This window comes from Boleophthalmus pectinirostris, unplaced genomic scaffold (assembly GCF_026225935.1).
Source record: "Boleophthalmus pectinirostris isolate CB_2022bp ecotype Guang Dong unplaced genomic scaffold, ASM2622593v1 HiC_scaffold_13, whole genome shotgun sequence".
Classification (NCBI taxonomy): Eukaryota; Metazoa; Chordata; class Actinopteri; order Gobiiformes; family Gobiidae; genus Boleophthalmus; species Boleophthalmus pectinirostris.
In genome coordinates this window covers 21,876,584-21,898,772 of record NW_026571036.1, presented here as the reverse complement: position 1 = coordinate 21,898,772, position 22,189 = coordinate 21,876,584, and the positions used below count along the sequence as shown (strand labels likewise).

Sequence of the window (22,189 nt, the reverse complement as noted above, 5' to 3'; positions counted from 1 at the left end):
GAGGTGGAATAGAGCATTTTGAGCTTTGGGGAGGTAGACAGACTAATAATAAAGGATTACTCAAACATGTGAATGAAAGAAAATACAACTCCAGGTGTATTTTTGAGACGATAACAACATTATAACATTATGAAGAGTAAGAGTAAATTTTGTGCAATACAGGACCTTTAAGAGGTATACTTATACATACATTATATTAATTAGCCAATCGTCGACTTGTATGTAGATTTGTTTAGGGTAGAAATGAAGATGGCTACCTCAAATATTTAAAGTGGGTCATTGTGGGACAAGGTGGAACTTAACTGAGATTAAAATGCTTTTACAGTGCATTGCCAGTAAAACATTTCATTTGTTTTCATAAAATGTCTCATTGAGTCTGCATAAGCAACAGATACCAGTAAAATATATCACAGAGGGAAATTATTCGGTCTCAACCTAACCTAGAAAAACTGTAATAGGTGGACCTCAGGGGACTATAAATGTCTAAATAGCTGTGCAGACAACCAAAACTGGGACAGGTGTAACCACGATCCAGACTGAATTTTACACATTCAAAAGCTCAATTAATAACAATTTTAAAGACCTCATATCACCAAGTGAACAATTCCGCCTAATTTGGTGCCCTTATCAGACCATCTCTAAGGATTCAAAATAGGACTAGAGAAAAGTGACACTATCTCTGTGGTGTTGTAACTGTAAACTGGCACCTCACAGTCACACATAAACTCACCCATTGCAAAGAAAGGGATCCCGAGCAGAGTGGAGTTGAACTTTCCGTCAGATATGAAGAAGATCCCTGCGGCCGTGACGTTGGCGATGCAGATGGTGAGGACTCCCAGCAGCCCCAAAAAGGGTTTCCCCCTCAGACAGTCCCTCATGGAGCTGGAGATAGTAGCGGCCAGCAGGACCAGCACCAGGCTCACTAACACCTCTCCTTTGGCCAGCACCCCGGTCTGGTGGAAGTCCCTCCACAGGCTGAAGGAGGTGAGCGACTGCAGGTGCAGCTGGTCTGTGCTGTGAGGGGGAGGGCTGGAGGACAGCCGCTGGACCAGGGCACAGAACTCATTCTCCCAGCGCTCGGCGATGATGTCCTGCACCACAGGCCCATTGTTACGCAGGTAGTATGTGATCTGTACAGCCCGCGCAGACTTCACCGTCTGGTCACGACTGTTAGGGGAGAAGGTGACCCCTCCCAACTGGTGTCCGATAAATGACACACGCCCATCCTGCAGAACAAATCAAAACAGTATTAGAATGTGCATTCATTCTTAGGATGATTTGTCTCTCTCTGTCTCTCTCTCTCTCCTAAACCATGTGTGATAACTATTAATGTAATTGTGGATTATGTTTCATACTTAAAGGCTGGGCTCACATACATTGCACAGAATTTCACAAACTTACTAGAGTCTGTCTGCCTTTGGGCTCGAGCCACTGGATGACCAGTCCAATCAGAGGGCAGGGCAGTGTTTTGGTTTGGGCAGAAGCCAAAGACAAAGTGCCCACACGAAGCAAAACAAACATGGCACTGCTATTTTAGCAGAAAAACAGACAATTTTGTTTTTTGAAAAATGTGGGGAAGCACTAACAGGGACATGGAGGTGTCTGGGCTTTTCTCTCGACTGGACATAACAAAAGGAACAGTTCATTGTCTCTGTTGTGACACTTCGCACAATCAGCATAATGTATTGGGAATCTGATTCAAGAGTGACACCCACCAATCTTTAGGGATCACCCACTACACCTGGAACTAAACCTGGACAAGACCATGACTAAACAGAACAGGGTCAAAGCAAGTCTACTGTATATCAGGACTAAACAGTAGACCTGTCACCATAAATACTATATACTGAAAGCTGGTACAATACGTTTTTGGGTTCAAATTTACTTGTACTTGTGGGGAGATTTGGAATATTTTTGTTGTAACACATTTAAGGTGTAAAAGGTTGAATGCATGATTTCTCTGGCCAGTTATTGACCAAATTATATTAAATTATATGTTGCAGCTCAGGCCTTTTAATAATACCATCTATTAAAGATGGCTCATTGGGATTATTCTTATTGTGTCAGTGGCATTAGGTAGTTTCAGTATTTCAGTATTTATTTGACTATGTCTCTGTGCCAATCATGATTAAAAATTCGTTATAGACCAAACCAGAAGTGTGAAACATATACTTTGAAAAACAGAGACATAGTTGAGTGTCAGTATTCTGCATTATCTCAGGGCAAAAGCAGGGGAAACGTGTTTCAAATCACAAACCTGCACTAAATGATTCAACAATATAGTTTTAGAATATAGATTTCTGGAAATAGCCATATGTGGACATTAACAGTTTAATATTTCAGACGTAACAATGTGTCCATTGACAAAATACATGGTGTAACTAACACATACCCTAACCTTTGACCCTTTAGCTAGAGGTAATATACTGTACAGCTACTTAAATCTGAACTAAAATAGCATTCCAATCAATATCCAATATAGAAGCTGCTCCTCCTCAGCTCCCCACCTGACAAATGGGCTGTGCCTTTAGCTAATACAATACCAGTAGACCAGTCCACATGTAATCACATACCCACTGTACACCACATTATTCTTTGTTCTACACATAGACTGTATATATAAATGGACATATCTAACCCACTAGCCGCCACGTTCCCAATAGGAAATGAACATTGGGACACTTTCTAGAATGATTCAACAGCCGGTTTCACCATCTGACCGTCTGGAAACCGTCTGACCTCACAGCATTAGGATTCTTTTGTTTGACAGTAGGCAGGTACTTTTTTTTTTTTAACCTATTGCTGCTATTTGGTCATGCCGTATGAAACGCACCAAATCCCGTAGGAAGAAGGGCAATAACATCTTTCCCCTTGATAAAATTCACCAAACTTTCTCTTTGTTCCAGCTTTAAATCCTCGATCTCAGGAATTGTTGCCAATACAGAATGGATGGCTTCGTCTACATCCATCTCGACCGCTTTGTTTACTGTTGTGCTGTACCACAAAAGGGACCCAGACAGGCGCTTGAATTTGGCTTCACAGCTCTTCGCTGATTAACCCACTCTGCATGTTCTCGATGTGTTTATTTTGCTATTTTGTCCATAAATAAATTCCTGTTTTTAACATGGAACTTGGCTCCAAATTTTCTCCTATAACTGCTAGCCTTGTGAGCTTCATTTGACTAGAGCGGTGCCGAACGCTATGGGAGATGTCACACTCACTTAGGACACGTTTATATGATGACGGTCTGAACAGAAGACGCAAAAGTGCCATCGGGTTTTCACTTTTTATTCCGCGTTTAGACGATCGTTTTTGGGAGGAAATCTGAGTGCATACGGTGATGCAAAAGCGTGGGGAATTTGATTGTGTATGCATGCTAGACGATGCCATGTGATGTCTGTGACGTAAATGCGTACGTGACTTGGGCAGTGTAGATGGAATCGCTACGGTGGAGAGTATTCAACTTTTCCACTCTGGAGGGTGGTTTCAGATTTTGCCGTTTTTAAGTCCCAAAAACGCTGTCACCATGTAAACGAAAGGCACTTTGGCAAAGATAATACTTTGATGTTTTTACCCGCAAGCGTTCTCATGTAAACAGGCCCTTAGTCCACTTCTTTATACAGTTTATAGATGCAAAGATTAGTTGAAATACTGTAGTTTAATAATTGAGCATTAGCTAATCATTTTCCATCAATCTAAAGATAAATAAATGAACTAAAGTGTTGAGAGTATACTGTCTTAACTTGGAGGAAGATGTTTTGAAGACAAATTGTGTTTACAATATTTTAATTAAAAGCCAAAAGTGTCTTCACATTTGAGACATGGTCCCTTTATTACTGTATGCAAGATTCAGTCTGATTTACTTGTTGGTGAAAAAGACACTCAGAAATCTCTAGTGCTTGAGTAGAATATTTCACAACACATATCAACACATATCCCAAAACTAAACCAGCACCTCCTACACTCGCGGCGCTCTGCTAACACTTCCTCATTTTGCCGGTCTGTGATTGGACGCCCACTGCAGAGGAAACAGTGAGAGGAAGAGGATGGATGGAGATAAGCTCAGTGTACAACATTTATATTGTGAATAGACACCTTTGTAAAGTCTTGGGTTAGCACGACTGGAAGACAGAAGCAATCACTGGGTAAAATAAATTAAAAATACTTGACATTTTTGCTATTTCTTTAGTTAACCAGTAACAATGAATTTGTCTTATACACCAATTTCCCAATGGCTAAAAGTCATTTGTATACCAGGATTAATGAAACAAGTGTGCAAAATACAACTCCAGATATGTTTTGAACAACATTAGAACATTAAAAGCTAAATAAATAAATAAATAGCACAATATATACAATATACAATAATATCCTTTCAAACATATTTTTTTGCCTAGCACTGTAGGTGGCAAAGAGACTGAAGTGTCTTGATCAACAATATGTACTTTTTAGAGCGTGGATCTACCATCTTTTGAGGTTTGTACTGTCTATCCGACCATTTCCACACTGAACAGGCTTTTACAAACTCCCCTTTCTACCTCCTCTTGTCCCCATTGTGTTAGTAAAGCAGACACATATTTGTTCTAGCTAGCCTCTTTGTCTTCTCAGCGGAGTCTCCTGAGCTTCACGATGAAAACAACACTATTGTTCTCTTAATGATTCTGATGAAGAAAATCAACACTAGTTAATATGAGTCATCTGAGAACACACAGCCTTGGTTAGTGCCAGGATACACGTGCTTGCATCCCCGCAGAGCTGGTCCGGCTACACTCCGGCTCTGCTCTGATGCTTGGTCTCTCAGTCCCTCTGCCAGCAGTTCTTGTCCCCACATTAAAAGGCGACCAGAATGAAGTGTACCAAACTAATGATTCTTAGATGTATTTATAAGGCATCTTAATTTTAAAAAAGTGGATAAGAAAGTGGACACTGATGAAAATACAACTCTAAATGGCATTATTTCATTATGCTATCATTAATAGGGTTGTTACAACAAACAAATCATGTGGTTTACAATGTTCCTTTCTGTAAATTGTTCTAAAGTTCTAAATTTTGAAAATATATATTTGACGTTGAAGGTGCATTGGTTAACTTTTCTAGCTTTTCTTTAACTTTCCTGTGCCTGCTTGTCTCCTTGAAGATGCTACGGACTATGGATAGTTACCTTTTCTGTACATGCCCTGGCCAAGACTGACTGAGGGAAGGACCCAGTGTTCGATCATCCTTCTGAATCGGTTTTCCGAGGAAGCTGCCTAATTACACATATGACACCCCCCTTTTCCTGGGCCAGCACGACTCGGACCTCGGTGGCGGAAAAGTAGACTGAGCAAGGATTTCGAATCAAAAGTCAAGATGGCTACGCCCACTGTGATGTGTAAATATGAACTGTTTTCATTGTGTTTGGACACTTTGGTGGTTTAAATGACAATTTCAGTCACTCGTATCAATGCAATACCTTACACGTCACTGCCTATGGGTATGGTAGTCAGTGTTGTTGTGAGGCCAATATTGAACAAATACCTGATTAACAGACGTTAACGTCCCTAAGGTTGTAACGGAAAATAAAAATCATAACATAAAATGAAGTTCAAATTTCCAAAATTAAATGAATTAAAGTGTCAGCATTTTCGTAAGATGAGGGAATAGTCATAATCATAATCCATGTAGTCTGACACATGAAACATAATAATGCGCTTCAAGCTCGGACATGACATTAAATCCGAGGTCCAAGTGGGAAGTCGGAAGATAATTGACCGCAGGGGGAGAGTGGTCCTCTTTTATCCACCAAGCTCCTCTCCCAAGCAATTAATGCAAAAAAATATAAAATATATAATAAATAAATAAATAAATAAATAAATAAATAAATGTAAGTATATGCAGCATATGTGGGAAAAAAAATCACTTTGCTAATGAAACGCCGATACTACTGAACATTTTAAGTTTATAAAGCTGTAGTGTATTATTTTCTATGTATATGCTTTTGTAAATTAATGAAGAATTGTTGTATGTGAGCATGGGTGATGCACACTTGTGTGCAGAGCATTGGACAAATCGAAATGTAGTGTAAGGAGCGTTCCAATAGGGCCTGGGAGAGATTGCTTAATTACCCAAACCTACATTACTCAACCATGACATTTAAAACCACTTCAAGCATGTTTTTGACGAGGAAGCAACACTTATAACAAGGTAGAAAGCCCCAAAAAGTTGATTTTGCATAATACCTCTTCTTTCAGAACGTGCACTCCATACAGAACTATTTGCTATTCCCACACTGGTGAGTCTGTGCTGAGAGCGCTCGTGTCCCACTTTCTTTTTTTATCCCTCTCTTTCATGTGATGTTATTTCGAGTAACACCTGACAGCTTCCCCAGATTACACAACTGGAAAAACAGCCACGACAGCAAAACAACAAATCTATATTTTTAAGCAGCTCCTCGGGGGAACAGCGCCGAGAGTTCAGAGGCACTGGGACTGCTCTAGTTTAACAAGCTCTAGACTAAAATGTGCCATTGCTTCAAACGTGGGACGAGAAGAAGATGAGCGTATGAATTAGCACAGGCAGACTGTCAGAGCAGGAGAGATCAGGAACCAGGTCCCAGCAAGAAGAAGGGAGTAGTGTAAAGGGCCTATATTACGCTATTTTCTGATATACTGTATGTTATAATGTTGTTTCTCATCAGAAACAGACCTGCACTTGTGTTACATTCATTCACACATGTTTAACACACAAACCCTGTATATTTAGGCTCTTCTCTCAAACTGAAAACGCTCAGTTCCACCTTGTGATAGTTCACACACCTTCTCTAGATTCATGTGGATAATTTCAGCCCTGGAATTTCCAAACTCTACTGAACAAAAGGTAAAAAGTAGCTGTTAATTTGAAAACTATGACTCAATGACACCACAAGGTGTAACTGAACACTTAAACATCTGTGAATGAAACAAAACACAACTCCAGGTATATTTTTGATGAGGAAACCATTAGGACCTTTTAAGATGTAGTCTTAGGAAGATTTCAGTTACCACAAATGTATACAATACAGTTTATACTCAGGGATAGTGACAATGCGAAAGTTTAAAGTTAATGCACTTTATCTCGAAGAACCGGTTACTCATTCACACACACATTCAGACTAGTTTGCGCAGACACTAGGTGGGTTGAGTGACTTGCCCTAGTAAAAAGCATTAATAAATGGAAGCTGGAATCACAACCTTCAGACAGGAGGACAACTCTCTAACAACTGAGATCCTCCTTCCCACGTCTGATATACAAGGGGGGATATGTAGGAAAAAAATTGGACTAAATTTGGAACTAAACCTAGACAAGACCAGGACTAAACCAGGACTAGAAGAGCATCAGACGAAGTCTGCATCAGGGCTCGAACCAGGACAAATAAGAACACTGACCCTTTGGCTACTACTTTTATAGTGCTGAAAAAAAGGCAATACATAGACACACAATGAGCTTTATGGGTAAAAAACAAACAAACAAAAAAAAAACCTAACAAACACACATGCAGATACCTATATTAGAAAGACACTATATTTCACTGTAAAGAAGTCAGTTTAACATATGAGATAAGTGCAAGACACAAGCTGCTACTGTAGGCACAACAACCTACTCTAGAATCCATTAAGTACGCTGTAAATCATCTTTATTTTCTTGTATATCCAATATTATTATTGGCAGTTGTTGCTGACTGTTGTCCTCGTGTAAACCATAGAAGTTATCTCAAACTGCAAGGATAGCTCCGATGTGGATGTTGGAACATATATCGATATCCATTAGTTTTCTTGCTGGAAAAAATTATTTATGTTCATATTTCAGAAACCGACCCAATATCACTTCCACTGAAAGCCCTTCACCTCTGTTTACAGCAGCATACAGATTGCACGGTGGTTTTGTAACATATGAACATTTAATAGGTGCATCATTTAACATCTAATTGTGCTGAAAGTTGCGATTTCCAGCTCTGATTGTAATAGACTGGATACATAAGGATGACTCACGGATCTCTTTAAGGTTGTTTGCAGCTGGCGGTGACTCAGTGCCTTTATGTGTCAGTGGATTAAATAATATCATATTCTTCGACATTTATCTGAGCACTGGAGCTTTTGTGCAGGTACTGAGTGTGACACAGCGACCCACTGTTCTTAAACAAACACCACTCAGATAATACACCATCATTTAACCTGGATTTAACTGTTCCTATGTAGCTGAGGCTATAATTTCTACTTCATAATTTCCATTTCGTTGCCGTCACCATAAGGACCAAATATACAGGAGGAAGACTTTTCTCTTCCAAATACATCAATCTCTTCATTATTGCATTATAGACACCTTCCTTTAATCATAATCACATTGTACTGAATGTTTATTTTTTTAAATATATCTGTTTAACATTAAAATTATGCTTAATACAGCTGCATTCTGCTTTTTATAATTTAAAATAATGTGGAATATATTTTGGGTTATATCAAGAATATGGAGATATACTGTAGCGTCTTGTTGGAATAGGACGTGATCTGCACAGCTATTAGTATCATGATGCTAACAGATTTCAGGCTTTCAGGTTCCAGTATTTTAGCACTTTTCACCATTCAAATGATGAGATTTTTGTTTTAAACTGTTAATTGCCATAGAAACTGTCCCATTTTGTCATCATTCTGAAACCCATGGATAGATGTTTTGTGACAAACTGAATTTCAGCCAGAAAATGACCAGCAACAGTTTACTGGGCTTTAGAGCAGTTGCCTGGGATCCAATGGAGCTAAACAGTGACAGTCTGCTCTGGACTGTGTCACTGTCACTGAATTTACCAGAAGTAAATTTTCCACTCAGTTTTCCCATTAGAATTTTACAAAAATATCAAAATATTAAGAGTTCAAAGGCACTGCAGAGGCTAACCAGATATGTGATAACTATAATCCATAGCGCGGTTGTTTTCCAAAGTCCAAAAAACATGTTTAAAATGAAAGATTTAGCTAAATGGTTAAATAACTTGGCAGTTTATAATGTTTTAGAAAGTGATTTTAAATAAAATGATATGTCTTGTGGTCACTGGGGGTCGGCGGTCACTGTTGAGCTTCATACTTTACAAAGATGTGAGTCTGGTTGTAAATCAGCTGGAAAGTTCTCCTGGCTGGAAATTAACTAACTTAGTTTCATAAAGGGTACAATTCAGGGAGACTTTCCAGCTGATTTCTGTTTGACTACAGAATCTCCTCCCGTTTTCAGATGGGTGTGATTAGCCAGTGAGGGACACACAGCAAAACAAATATGGCTTCTTATGAGGACATAATAAATGAAAAACTATACCACAGGGGACTGACAAACATCAGCATATTTCTGCAGAATCAATGAGCGAAGCATTAAACTCTGACTATCATTATAACTCATTTATATATCATTTTAGCTGTAAATGATGTGACCAGTGAGTTTCACGTGTCACTGAAATAAACTAATCTGATTGCACCGGAGTGCTTGGAGCTCAGAGCGATGGAGTGGAGACCAGACTGAGCCAAAAGCTCTGAGTACTCAACAATGGGAAACATCAGCATGTTGGATAACTGTGAATGGGCTTAAAGTTAGAGGAATGAACTCCCACACACCAAACTAAGTGTACAGGAAACAAGCTCCAGACATGTGAGTGAGGCTTGGACCTATCAGAATTCAGTGTGGCCTCCTGCTGATGGAGACAGCTCTGTGTTGCATTAAACATGTGCTAGTGCCACTTGTGCAGTATTCATGAGCAGTGGGCTGAGAGCAGCACAGCACATGTGCATCCAGGAATATGACAGCCCCAGACTGAGAGAGACGGGTCCACTGGCCGGCTGTAGGGCACATGGAGTTTAGAGTTCTTATTTTGGCTGTGCAGTTGCAGAGTGGTTAGCTCTGAGACCTCAGAGCGTGAGGGTTTAATTGTAAATCTGTGGCAGGTGCCTGTGTGGATTTGGTTACTTGTTTGTTGTCCCTGGTTACAGTGTGTAGATTTTCATCTAAAACACATTAATACCTTTTCCTTTCTCCATAGAAAGTTAGTTTGCAACATGAGCATAAACTTGACAAGAATAAGAGATGTGTGATACTATCCTTTTGTTTGTTTAGACAGGGTGGAATTCATCAGAATTATAAGATCTATCATAGATGACCTCCAGCCGTCGCTAATCTGAGTAGTGGCTGCTCTGTGGTATTGCAGAAGTGACTCTATATTGACACAGTATGTATAGAGCACAATGCAAAAGTTCCATTGGAAGTATACATAAAAAGGGGGCAAAAGTGCTGCGCAGCGCATGTCGGAGCAGCCATTTTTCATTACATGCTGTATTATTAGTCACTCTGCACTTATTACTGAACTGGGACAGCAGCAAAAGACAGTTTTACAAAGATTAGCAGCACTAGTTGTTTAATGCATTTGGATTTACAAACAAAAACTGATTATATGTATAACTTTAGTGCTATTACATCACGAGTCTTGGTTGTGGACATCATGCTCAGGCATGTTGGTCCTGCACTTTTAAATACAAAAGGTGGGGGACAGAAACACACTCATATCTATGGGTGTTTTCTTTACCAATTTAAGTGTAAAATATTATTAACAGTTGCACATCTTTGTTTCCGTGACCAATCAAATCATTAATTCTCATTTTGCTTGAACACACTCCCCGTTGCAGTTACTCTACACAGATGCGCTCTGCATCTTGACAACCGTATGTTGCTATGCAGCATCACAGCACTCGATATCAGCCTGTAACACCTTCACAAGACATCTGCATTGGAGGCAGCCTTTAGCGTATGTCTTTGTGCTAGCTAACCCTGAGCATGGACGTACAAAACCTGTGCACTGCGGCTGTGAGAGAGAGCCTTGTCACGCGGCGACTCGGGAGAGGGGAACACTGCATTAAAAACGAGGATATCCCTCCTCTCCTCTGCTTCACTGTGTGTGTGTGCATGTGTATGTGTGTGTGTATAGTGTGTTAGTCTGTGTGTGTATGTCTGTGTGTGTGTGCAGCAGCAGCCACATGCAGCCAATCAATTCACATGCACCAGCACGGCTCGTGAGAGAAGAGGGGTTTTCCACACACCGGCTAAACCACACTGTGGACTCTTGGTGCTGCATCTGTAAAATCTGTACGACACAATCAAGAGAAAGTGGACCATTATCAGCCATTTTAGCTTTACATGGATGTGAGACAGGGGCTGGCCACATGACAGGTGCAGATGCTGGCTGTATGATTGTAAGGGGAGGGGGTTTCCCTGCAACATGCTGGGAAGTGTGTGTGGACAACGCCTGCCTGATGTAATATTGTTGTGTATTATGAAACCGCTTAACATTTTGCAGTTCAATGGAACCCTCTTGTTTCTATTTATGTATTACACCACACAGGAATTTCACTATATTATCAGATATTATCATGATTTGCACAAGTGATCTGAAATTATCTTAAACATACATCCTCAGGATTACGTCAGTCATCCAGACAAAGCAATGGATAAACTGTTGTGCTCAAAAGCCAAGAAAATAAGATGCAACATGTGTGCTATGGGGGTTTCCCTGCTGCACGGGCTGAAATAAGTAAAAATATGAATGATGAATCACCCAACTGCGAAGTAACAATATTGTGACCATTTTGGAACATTACAAGTCCACTATAGGGAGGGTGAACACCAACACCATGGAGCACAGTGTGGATATGGTCATAAGAGAACATAGCTGAGTTTAGTACTGTATGCGCATTCATGTTACAATGGAAGGATCAAGTAAACTTATCAATAATATTAATCCATGCTCATTTCTGGAGGGCATAATGAGCTGCAACAGAGCACAGTGTGCACTACTGTGTGAACTGAGGCTGAGAGGTGAAGAATATTATAGTTTAAATTGATGCCATCAACAGGATGGATATTCTAGCCTTTTTGTCTGATACATGACTTCTCATGCAGCACCAGAGGAGAGTCTTTCAAAAGGCAATAGTACATAGGAAGCAGCTGGTGCTGTGGGCAATATTTGAAATTGTCTTGACTTTATCAATATTGGCTCTGATGCTAATCTTCCCATTTCTGACCAGAACAGTGAGTGGAGCCATGTGACCCATAAGTTGCAATACTTACTGAGACAATAAAAAAACAATCAATCATTATATATTACAGTATAATATCTTCAAATCTTTGTATGGCTGAACTAAGGCATGTTTTTCGTATATCAAAAGAAAGAACTGAATCCTTTCTGTGTAATTATTCCCACAGTGAATCATGTACCGTCTTTCCTCCAATCACCTGATCATCTCGTCTATAACTTGGCCATTGACACTGGGTGCCCTTCCTGTGACCCTGACCCTCTGTCTGAATGTGGAGAATAACTAAAGTCAAAGGATCTTATAATACACTCATGTTCTGACTGAGGAATAGGAACAACATGTATGTGTGCAGGTTGACCTTTTACTCACTGCATCAAAATCCGTTGGCCAAAAACATTATTCTTGTATTTACTCATCATGAATTATCTTTCCTTGCTGTATAGAGCAGATTTGTAAGTAAAAAAACAGCTACGAGAAACTTAGGACACTGCTGGTAGAGGCATGCCGTTTCAAACCTCTGTCTTACCCCCTATCTTACATAGTCCCGCCCCATCTAAGTCCATTCATTCAGAAATTATGGCCAGCTCTGATTGTGCTGCACGTAACTGCCTGCCAATGCATCTTATTCATTACAGGTGTCGACATGGACTAGAACATGTTGAATGGACATAAAACTATGCACCAAGAGCCAAAGGGTTAAGAATAATCCGTTTGCGCAAAGACGGACCGGTGTTTCTATCCAATGCGGTGGAATTTGGTGAAAGCCCTAACAGGGGGGAGGCAGGGAACTGACAGTACCCGGAGCACGGTGCACTCTATGCGGCTGGCGGCAGCTGCAGTGCGCGCTCCAGCTCCACCACTCACCTTCAGCGTGGTATTGGGGTAGCCCACGGGCACCTTGTGGAAAGTACTGTTGGAAAGCACGGCCTGGCGTATGTCCTCAAAGATGGTAATGATATCATCCAGGAGGCAACGCTTGTCCCGGTGGCTAAGCACGCAGAGGTGAGCAAACGTGTAATTGAATCCTTTATAATTCACGCGCAGCTCCAGGACTTGCTTGTGCACTTGGAGAACCTGGTCCGCTAGTTCCAGTATGTTCCCTCCAGCGCGGGCGAGTAGAATGAGCCTCCCGTACCTGCCCGGCGTGTGGAGATCCGAGTAGAGCTTGTGCTTGGACTGATCCACGGGGAAGAGGCTGTTGGCGAGACTGCGTTCGATCTTCGCTAAGCTGTGAGTCGGGGCCACCAGCACTTCCAGATTGGTCTCCGGCTTGAAGCGACTGAGTACGGTGGAGCCGAAGATGATGGTTAGCACGGCGGGCACGGTGAGGAAGAAGACGGGGTGCCTGCTGACGAACAAGCCGAGCCAGTAGAACGACGCCTTGAGCCCTCTGTGAATCACTTGCCGCAGCATCCTCCACAAAATCCAGCTCGCGGAAGCCCCGTCTCCTCCGATCAAGCACATGTGACATCAGACCCCAACCCTGGCGTAGTCCAAGTCCAAGAGAATTATCCCCCTCACACGCGCACACACCGACACGCACGCACACCTGGCTGGAACGTACAGCACTGCAGCAATCCGCGGCAGAGCAGACGCCGAGAGACGCAGCAGTCTGCCGCTAATTCACCGCGCGTCGTCGCCTCCCATGTCGAGCCATGTTCCGTGACAGAGACGCATGCATCAGGCGAAGCGGCGGGCTGATGTGCGTGTCCTTCCGTGTGCCGCCTCTCTCTGCCGCTCTGTGCATGTGGTAAGAAGGAGGCTGGACTAACGTGTTGAGGATGAGGATGGCGCTGGAGAGGAAGGAAAGGGGGGAGGAGGGGGGCTGCAACAGGAGAGGAGCGGAGTGGTGCTGCAGGTGGCTCACTCACTGACCGCTACAGCAGCAGCAGCAGCAGCAGCAGCAGCGCAAACAGCGGCAGAGCGGTGGAAGCGGTGGAAGCGGTAGAAGCGGTGATGAGTCAGTGGCTTCATGAATGGGGAAAACCCACGCCGGCTCGTGCTTCACGCTGAGTGGTTTGTACAGGGCAACGCGGGGGGCTGTGGCGGGAACAGGCACAACACACCTCCCTCACGCTCCGCGCCAGGTTCACGTACCTACATTAAGCGACTATTTTCGCCCCGTAACCAGTAATTACCTCTCTGTGTGTCAGTGGTATGGTTTTAAAGGAGCCTGGTCTACAGCCTCTGCAGGCTTCAAATAAGTGTTGTGTTAGATACCCTCTAGTGCACAGTAAAACTATTGGCCTGTGAACACCAATAATGATCTTAAAAAAACCTGGCTGTTGCATTTAAGTTAAGTTAAGTAAACCAAACTTTTATGAACTTTCAAATGTCACTAGAATTAATGTTGCTGTATAAAGTCAACAAAGACTTAAATATCTGAGGATTACACGTTTGTATTTTGACAGAAAAATACCCTAGACCATCTTATTTGCAAATTGTGAGCACTAGGCCTTCATCGGGCCTGTTCATGGTATTGCTGCTCCTTCTCCTTTAAGGCAACTGTTATAAGAAATTGATGCGTGAAGTTTTCATTCATTTACATTTGTATTTTTGGGCATGGAAATATAGAGCATGCTCATGTGACACTTAAGTATTACAACACATACACATACACACACACACACACGCAAAAAGGACAAATACAGGCTGGAAGATAATGTGGAGAAGTTGGACAGAGCACAAGAACACATAGAGGACATGTGCTTAAATGGGCTGGTCTGGGTCGGTATTTCTTTGCAACATCCACACTGTCCTCCCACTGCTGGTAATAATTATGAAAAATCAATCGGTGAGTGTCCATATAAAGGATATTGACCCTCATCTGGAGGTCTGACAGGTGCAGTGAACACGTACGACCTTGGAGTCTGTCTTCTATTGAACGCTGAGAGAAGCTCGCTGTAATTACAGCCGTGATGACAGCTCTGACCTTGTGCCATTTGATGGTCATGTCACGTGTCTGACACACATCAATCATACAACAATAACACTTTGAGCCCTCTCATAGCTGTCCTTTGTAACATGCATGAGGAAATTACACATAAGGAACTCCATCTATCTTGAGCCTAAAGGTAATTGGTTCAAATGTACACTATTCACAAAGAGGGAAAGGGAAATGCTTGAGCTGTGAAACGTCTTCACTTAAAAAAAAGAAAAAGAAAATCCAAAATTGACCCTTAGTGAAAAAACTAATGGCTGTAATTCTCTCAAATTCTTCTTAAAAAGTCACTCAGATTCAGCAAGATGACCATGCCAGGACTAAAACTGTGAGAGTGGTTCAAGGAGTATGAGCCATCATTTTCAGGGTTTTCCATGGTCACATGACTCCACTACTACTAACATGGCAGCCTCCATTTTATTACGGTTGCCATGGAGACTACTCTTTTCTTAGCCGCACTAATGCTGTCTTTCCTTTCTTTGCCAAACATTGAATAAACACTGAATTGATCCAAACACGACCAAGCCAGTGTTCTGGAAATAAATGCTAGCTTTACGTTTGTAATATTTGAGTAGTACACCTCACATCAGATTAATATTTGATTAACATTTGTGAACTGTATTAGTGGACAAGCTTTTATGATATAATAAAACAAATATATATCATGTATTTTAAAGTGCAATAGAGTCATTTGTATTGACTCAGAAAAAAAAGTCAATTAATCAAAGTTATTCCTCTCTTTTCAAACACTTACGGATCAGATACCGGCTTCCAAATATCGATTCAGCTGATACCCTGGCTGGACATAAACGCTGATGTATTAAGACTGTTTGCTGGTCGTGTTTAGACCAGAAAGTCTCAGAATGTTTGAACTTTTATTCACACAAAGTTGTTGTGCCGAGATAAATAACAGACACATTTCAGAATGGTTTTGTCTTTTGTTAATCTTTTTTTTTTTTTTATTATATATATATAAATAAATGTTGTTTTCAGTCTTTGCTTGATTGATATCAGCAGATACTTAAAGGTTCACTATGTAACTTTTTGGTTGGGGTTTTGTCACCTGCTTGTTTCTCTGGATGTGTCATTGCTGTCCCTGGAATGTTGCACTGTATGGCATTAAAGAACCTTACATTCATTCAATTACAGGTGGATTTATAGCTCAAAATTATCTAGAAAAACAGACATTCTAACTGTGAGTGAGTCGCCTCTTCACAGCTCTAACCTGTAACTTGGTCTGGTTTGATATTCATGAAGATAGAAAGGTTTAATTTCATACTGTAAAACATTCCAGACAAAGCAATAACATCTCAGAGGAGAAAAAGTATCTGACGGGCCCTCCACCAGAAAAGTTACACAATGCACCTATAAAGTTAGAATATAGGAATTGGTATAGGAACTGAAAAAGCTGGATAGCTGCATCCCTAATAAACATTATAAGCACTTTTCCCAGCTTTCATAGACTAGCGCTTTTTTGTCATCCTGCAACTGCTAACAACAACTAGCATGCTAATATCACACTAGCGGTACTCCCTGGTTTGAGGTTGATTAGAAAAATACTTCATTTTGAGCTGGTAAGAGCTGCTTTTACAATATATCTGTACTGGGGAAAAATTATTTTACTTGGTATTACATGACAAAAAAAAGTGTACAAGCCCTTTAACAGTTTGTTTTGACTGAAAACATAACATTATCTGCGTGAAGGTCTTGGAGACGGGGATTAAGCGTCCTCCTGACTTGCATCCTTGTGTCTACATTTCATCACCACTAAATCAATTATAAGCCTGCAATACGATTAACGGCTGATTGTTCTGCTGTAAATAGCTTTGGCTCTGACAGTAAAACATCACAGATAAGCAGCTCTTCTCGGATTGTCCCACCAGAACTCACTGTCCATGTAGCTTCCACTTCACAGCACCTACAGTAAAATAGCACTGATTCGACTCATATCTTTGTCTTGTTAAGGCTTTTTAAACAGGGTCACTTTTTTCATAAATATTTTAAAGTGCCCATATCAGACTATTTTCTGATCCATGTTATAAAGTTGTTTCCTCATCACAAACATACCTGGAGTTTTTTGTTTTTTTTTGCACATGTTTATCACGCAAACCTTATATCTTCAGAGTTCTTTTCTCAAACAGAAAACATTTCAGTGATTTTTTTTTTTTTTCTCTTCAGAATATAAGAATCCTTGACTGTCCATGACTAAAATACAATTCAATACAATGAAATAGCAGTGAGTTTATGGTGTTCAATTTTAGAACAGGGCAATCTTCCATTGAGAGTTGCATCATTCAGGTTGCGGATGCTTTGTCAACCTTCTTATTCCCCTGCATACACAGTGTTTTGACATGGGAAGCACGTTACATGGCAGTTATATTGGTTCACTCTGAAACACCGTAAGTGAATGGGAATTGCATCAACCTTTCACCTCATTTGCCATCTGTTATAATCTGTGTGAGCTGAACTGCTTTACAATGAAGTTTTAAGCAGGAACCTTTTCAGCACCACGGACAGCTCCAAGTCAACGCTCAGTGCAGCTCAGTATTGTTAGCCTGATTCATCAGTCAGTTTCACTTCATCGAAACCGTCTGACCTCACAGCATTAGGATTAATTCGCTCAACAGTAGGCAAATATTTTTTATTTTTTTTTAATTTAGCCAATCACTGCTATTTGGTCGAGACATATGTAATGTGTTGGGGCGTTCAGTGGTGTCCAAGTAATTGCCAGCTTCACAGCTTCTAGTGTATTCCAATTCATATATATATATATATATATATATATATATATATATATATATATATATATATATATATATATATATATATATATATATATATATATATATATATATATACACATATGGACCCAAGTGAAAGTTTAAAAAAGTATACAGAAAAAGTATACAGAAACACATATACAGTGCTTTCCACAGAAAATTGGTTAGGTAAGACGGTGCTTGCGAGGATGAACGTGGTTTGGAGGGATGTAGTCAAGTCATTTTTTTTTTTTTTTTTTTTTACAATTTCAGTGTAGAACTACAAAAGTCATTTCAGCCATCACCAAACCAACCTGAGGAATCACACTCTCATAGTTTTGTGATTTTAGAATGAATGATTGAATGAATAAATTTATTTTTGGTTCATATTTTGCAAAACAGTCTATTTTCTATTTGTTACTTGGGTTGAAGCAGCCTGCTTATAAGCCCAACCTTCACCTTCTTTAAGCAAGAAGATGAAGTGTTTTGCTCAAATGTACAAAATAATCTAAAAAAAAGAAAGCCTAGCCCTACCCTACATATGCTGCACAGAAGATAATACTTAACTCCATTTTTGTAACAACATGCATCCCATACTGTAGTGTACTTTAGCAGTTTTAGAAAACAGTATAGAGTGAAACTGCTGATTGAGTTGACAGCTTGGCAGATGGCGTCGTTACTAGTACCACATATGCTGAAATCTGTGAGTCTGCAGCGAGAGGCCATTAGAGGAGAAGAGCTGGAAGTCCTGAGGCAGAGCTTTAGGAGTAAACATCTACTCCTCTGAGAAGGTCCTAGCAGTGAATGTGACAGCACAGTGGAGATAACAACAGCATCGTACTGTATTGTGCTATCAGAACGAGTGAAGTAAGCCAGACTCGTACATTTCTGATTTACTTTTTGATTGCACTTGCACAGGTTTTGGCAAGCAGAAAAAAAAGCAAAATAATGGGACAAAATAAAGATTGAGAGATTTATGTTTTCCACACAGGTGACAGGTGACTGGATGTTTTTCATGGTCACATTTCTTTCACATTCTGCTTAACATGCACCTAAAATCAAATTACTATCTCTATAAATATCTTGACGTATCTGATTATTCTATTATTATCTCTATCTTATTTTTAGTAGCCATGTAACTGTTCCCATTTTTTTCTCAATATATATAACTCAATGTGAAGGAAACCTGGTTCGTATTTTACAAGAAACATTTTGCGATTGTGCGTGTAATAAGTAATATACAATTACTAATTTCAAATAATTAAATGACTCATCCTTCTCATTTATATTTATGCTCAGTAGTCATGTTTTTTTTTTCTTTTTAATCTCTTATTTTTCAATATCTTTCTCATAAATATGTTTTCAGTTTAGACACGCTAACCGAGAAACGAAATACAGAAATAACTTTGCTTTTTATAGTCTTCGCTGAACTGCATTTGACTTTGCATATGACGATGATATTAAAGAGTGTGATGGTGACAGTTAAAAGTAAACACTGATGAAAACAGCTCCCAGCGGCACACAGGACCTCTGTATCCCAAAATACTTCTAATGAGACTGTGCTGCTATTCCTGTCTGTGCGCTATCAATAACTTCGGCAAACAGTGACAGTAAATGGATGCTTCTTTCTTCGCGGGTGACAGTGCATTCAAACCGCAGCGCCACATTGTAAAGCCTCTATAGCAGCTATTGTCTTCATTTGACAAAGTATTGCAGTACAAAAACGCACACTGTGGGCCCTTACGTCAGAACAGAACTGCACACTCTTCAGCATATTCACCTCTGCTTCAATTAGTGTTATAAAAATAGTTATTGGTTAAATTTGGAAGAGAGTTTTTGCTTTTTAATACGGTACTTACTGAGCGCCACATTGGCCTTGCAATACATTTCAACTAAACCTCAACAAAATGCACATCGTCGTACGCACACTGAGGTCTGAGGGCCTATATTACTATTGTGTCAACTATGTTATAATGTTGTTTCCTCCTCAAAAATACACCTTGAGTTTAATTTTGTGTCATTCACTGAAAACACTTTTGCCAATCTCAGTTGCCAACCTTTACTGAACTAAAGGTAAAATGTAGCTGTTGACTTGAAAACTACCAATACATGACATTACAAGGTAGAACAGAGCTTTGGAGATGTAGACAAGACTATTCAACCAGGGTTACTCCAACATGTGTGAATGAAACAAAACACAACTCCAGATTTTTTTTGATGATATAACAGTATTATAACATGGCTTAAAGGGACAGTCCAGAATTTTGGACATAGGACCTCATTTCCTAGTGAGCCAGTGTGTTGGAGAGGTGTTGAGACACTTTTTAAAATATTCCATCCAGTCCTTGTATTTGCAGAGGTCACTGGTGCTAGGCTAGTGCATGTCAATGGCCATAGTTAGCCTGCCACTAAAAACAGTCTTACCCACTCCACAAAACACCCGAAGCAAATCTTATGCCAGACTGTCGATGTAGATGTCTGTCTTTAGAATTTTTTGTTATTTAGAAGTAAAACCAATCTTGCATTTGAAGGATTTATGTGTGAGCAGCAGCAGTCTGTTGTACTTCCTGATAGAAAGCTTGGCAGCGGTGGACTGATATCATCTAGCACCTATTTTAAAGGCAAAATAAAATTCCATTACTGCTGAGAAAATAGTCCCTCAACATGTGACGATTCATGCAATGAAAAGTTAATTTTATTTCAAACATTATTCTATTGACAAAGACATTCACATCGACAATCTGGCATAATAATAGTTTTGCTTCGGGTGCTTTGTGGAGTGGGTAAGACTGTTTTTAGTGGCAGGCTAACTTTGGCCATTGACATGCACTAGCCTAGCACCAGTGACCTCTGCAAATACAAGGACTGGATGGAATATTTTAAAAAGTGTCTCAACACCTCTCCAACACACTGGCTCACTAGGAAATGAGGTCCTATGTCCAAAATTCTGGACTGTCCCTTTAATGCTCAATTAATTTTGTGTAATATATATACTTTTAGAGTATTTAAATACACACGCTGTAAATCCACAAGTAAGTACAAAACAAACAACATTACGTAAACACAAATAAAATACGTTATTTTTTCCATCTCCTTAATGCCTGAGTGAGAGGCATAATTGATAGTTGCTTGTCACCATTGTTCCTGGTATAACAGCCTAATGAGCCAGTGTTCACGGTGGGCCACTTAACCTAGATTAGATGTCATTAACTGGTCATCAACCTCTGCTGCAGTTTCAAAATGAGCAGAACATCACATTTTAACCACTTGTTTTTATTATTACATTTTTTTTTTTATTTTAGAGACCACTTTTACACTTTTTTACTAATTCAAAAATATGTATATACAGATGTTCCCAAGGTTGTATAGTATTTCAGATTTACTGGACCAGTGTCTATACTTAGTGCTCCTCAATCCATACAATCAAAGCCCATTTGAAATAGCATTTTAATTTGTGATATTTATCTGTTGTAGATTTTTCCATACCTGGCCAGCCAGAACCATACACTTTGCCAGAACTTTACAAAGATGAGTGGATCAGGAGCCGTATTTCGTATCTCTGATTTGAGAGGGCGTGATTGACAGAGAGACACATGCTCAAAAACAAAAATCGCCAGTCGAAGCACCAAACTACTGTACTTATCTCAGGTAAAAGAAGTCATATATTTTGTTCTGAATGATACAACAGCTGAGATATGAGTAGCTGTGGTTGGACCAGCTCAAGTTTGGATGGAGGTTTTTCATGCTCTGTGGTCCGATTCTAGTCCCTTCTGGATTTGAACTGAATGTAGAAGGGACTGGCTGGCCACGCTTAGTTTTCTCCCCTTTTTGTCGATTTTACATTTCTTCTGTTGCATTGACTTTAAATATCAGCATCTACACACGTCTGTATACCAAGTCTCTCTCTAGGTTATTTCTTGGAATCAGATCCATTCAGTAATAATATTCCATAAAATCTTGCAGTTCAACATGCAATAACAAACCTCTATAAATAATTAACAAGAGAGTTACATGAATTTCACGTATAGATGGAGTTTACACCTGAATATAGTGTGTCCATGTTTTATGAAAATGCCTATGCAGTGTGTTTGAACCTCCTATAGGACCTGATATGACGCAGTTCAGAGTGGGGATAAGGCAGAGAAGATGCACATACAATGATCCTGTGTTCCCTGGAGACAGCAGGACGGACGAGAGCACAGAAGGTAATGATACAAGTCAGAAGGCTGCTGCGCTGGCATCTCTCTGTCCTCTGATCCTCTCAATGTAAAGGCCCATTTAAACTCGCACTGTGTAAAATGACTGCAGTCAGCGACCACTGTTAGAATATTCTGCTTTGTATACTTCATGCATTGTGATGTTGTAATGTAGTTTCATCATCAAAAACATAACTAGAGTTGTGTTTTGCTGCATTC

At 40.1% G+C, this 22,189-nt stretch overlaps 1 protein-coding gene across 2 annotated transcripts in view; it reads right to left on the bottom strand.

Moving 5' to 3' along the window:
- The window catches only part of ptchd4 (patched domain containing 4), a 37,326-nt gene extending 23,788 nt beyond the window's left edge, over positions 1-13,538 (bottom strand). Inside the window, exons 1-2 of one of the 2 annotated variants that reach the window (XM_020923404.2) lie at positions 12,939-13,538; positions 731-1,226 (exon numbers count right to left, since the gene is read on the bottom strand). In XM_020923404.2, coding sequence (XP_020779063.2) covers positions 731-1,226; positions 12,939-13,538 — 1,096 coding nt within the window. The remainder of the gene's footprint in view (positions 1-730; positions 1,227-12,938) is intronic. The other variant, XM_055149616.1, reaches the window with a different exon arrangement.
- Positions 13,539-22,189: the final 8,651 nt, after the last annotated feature.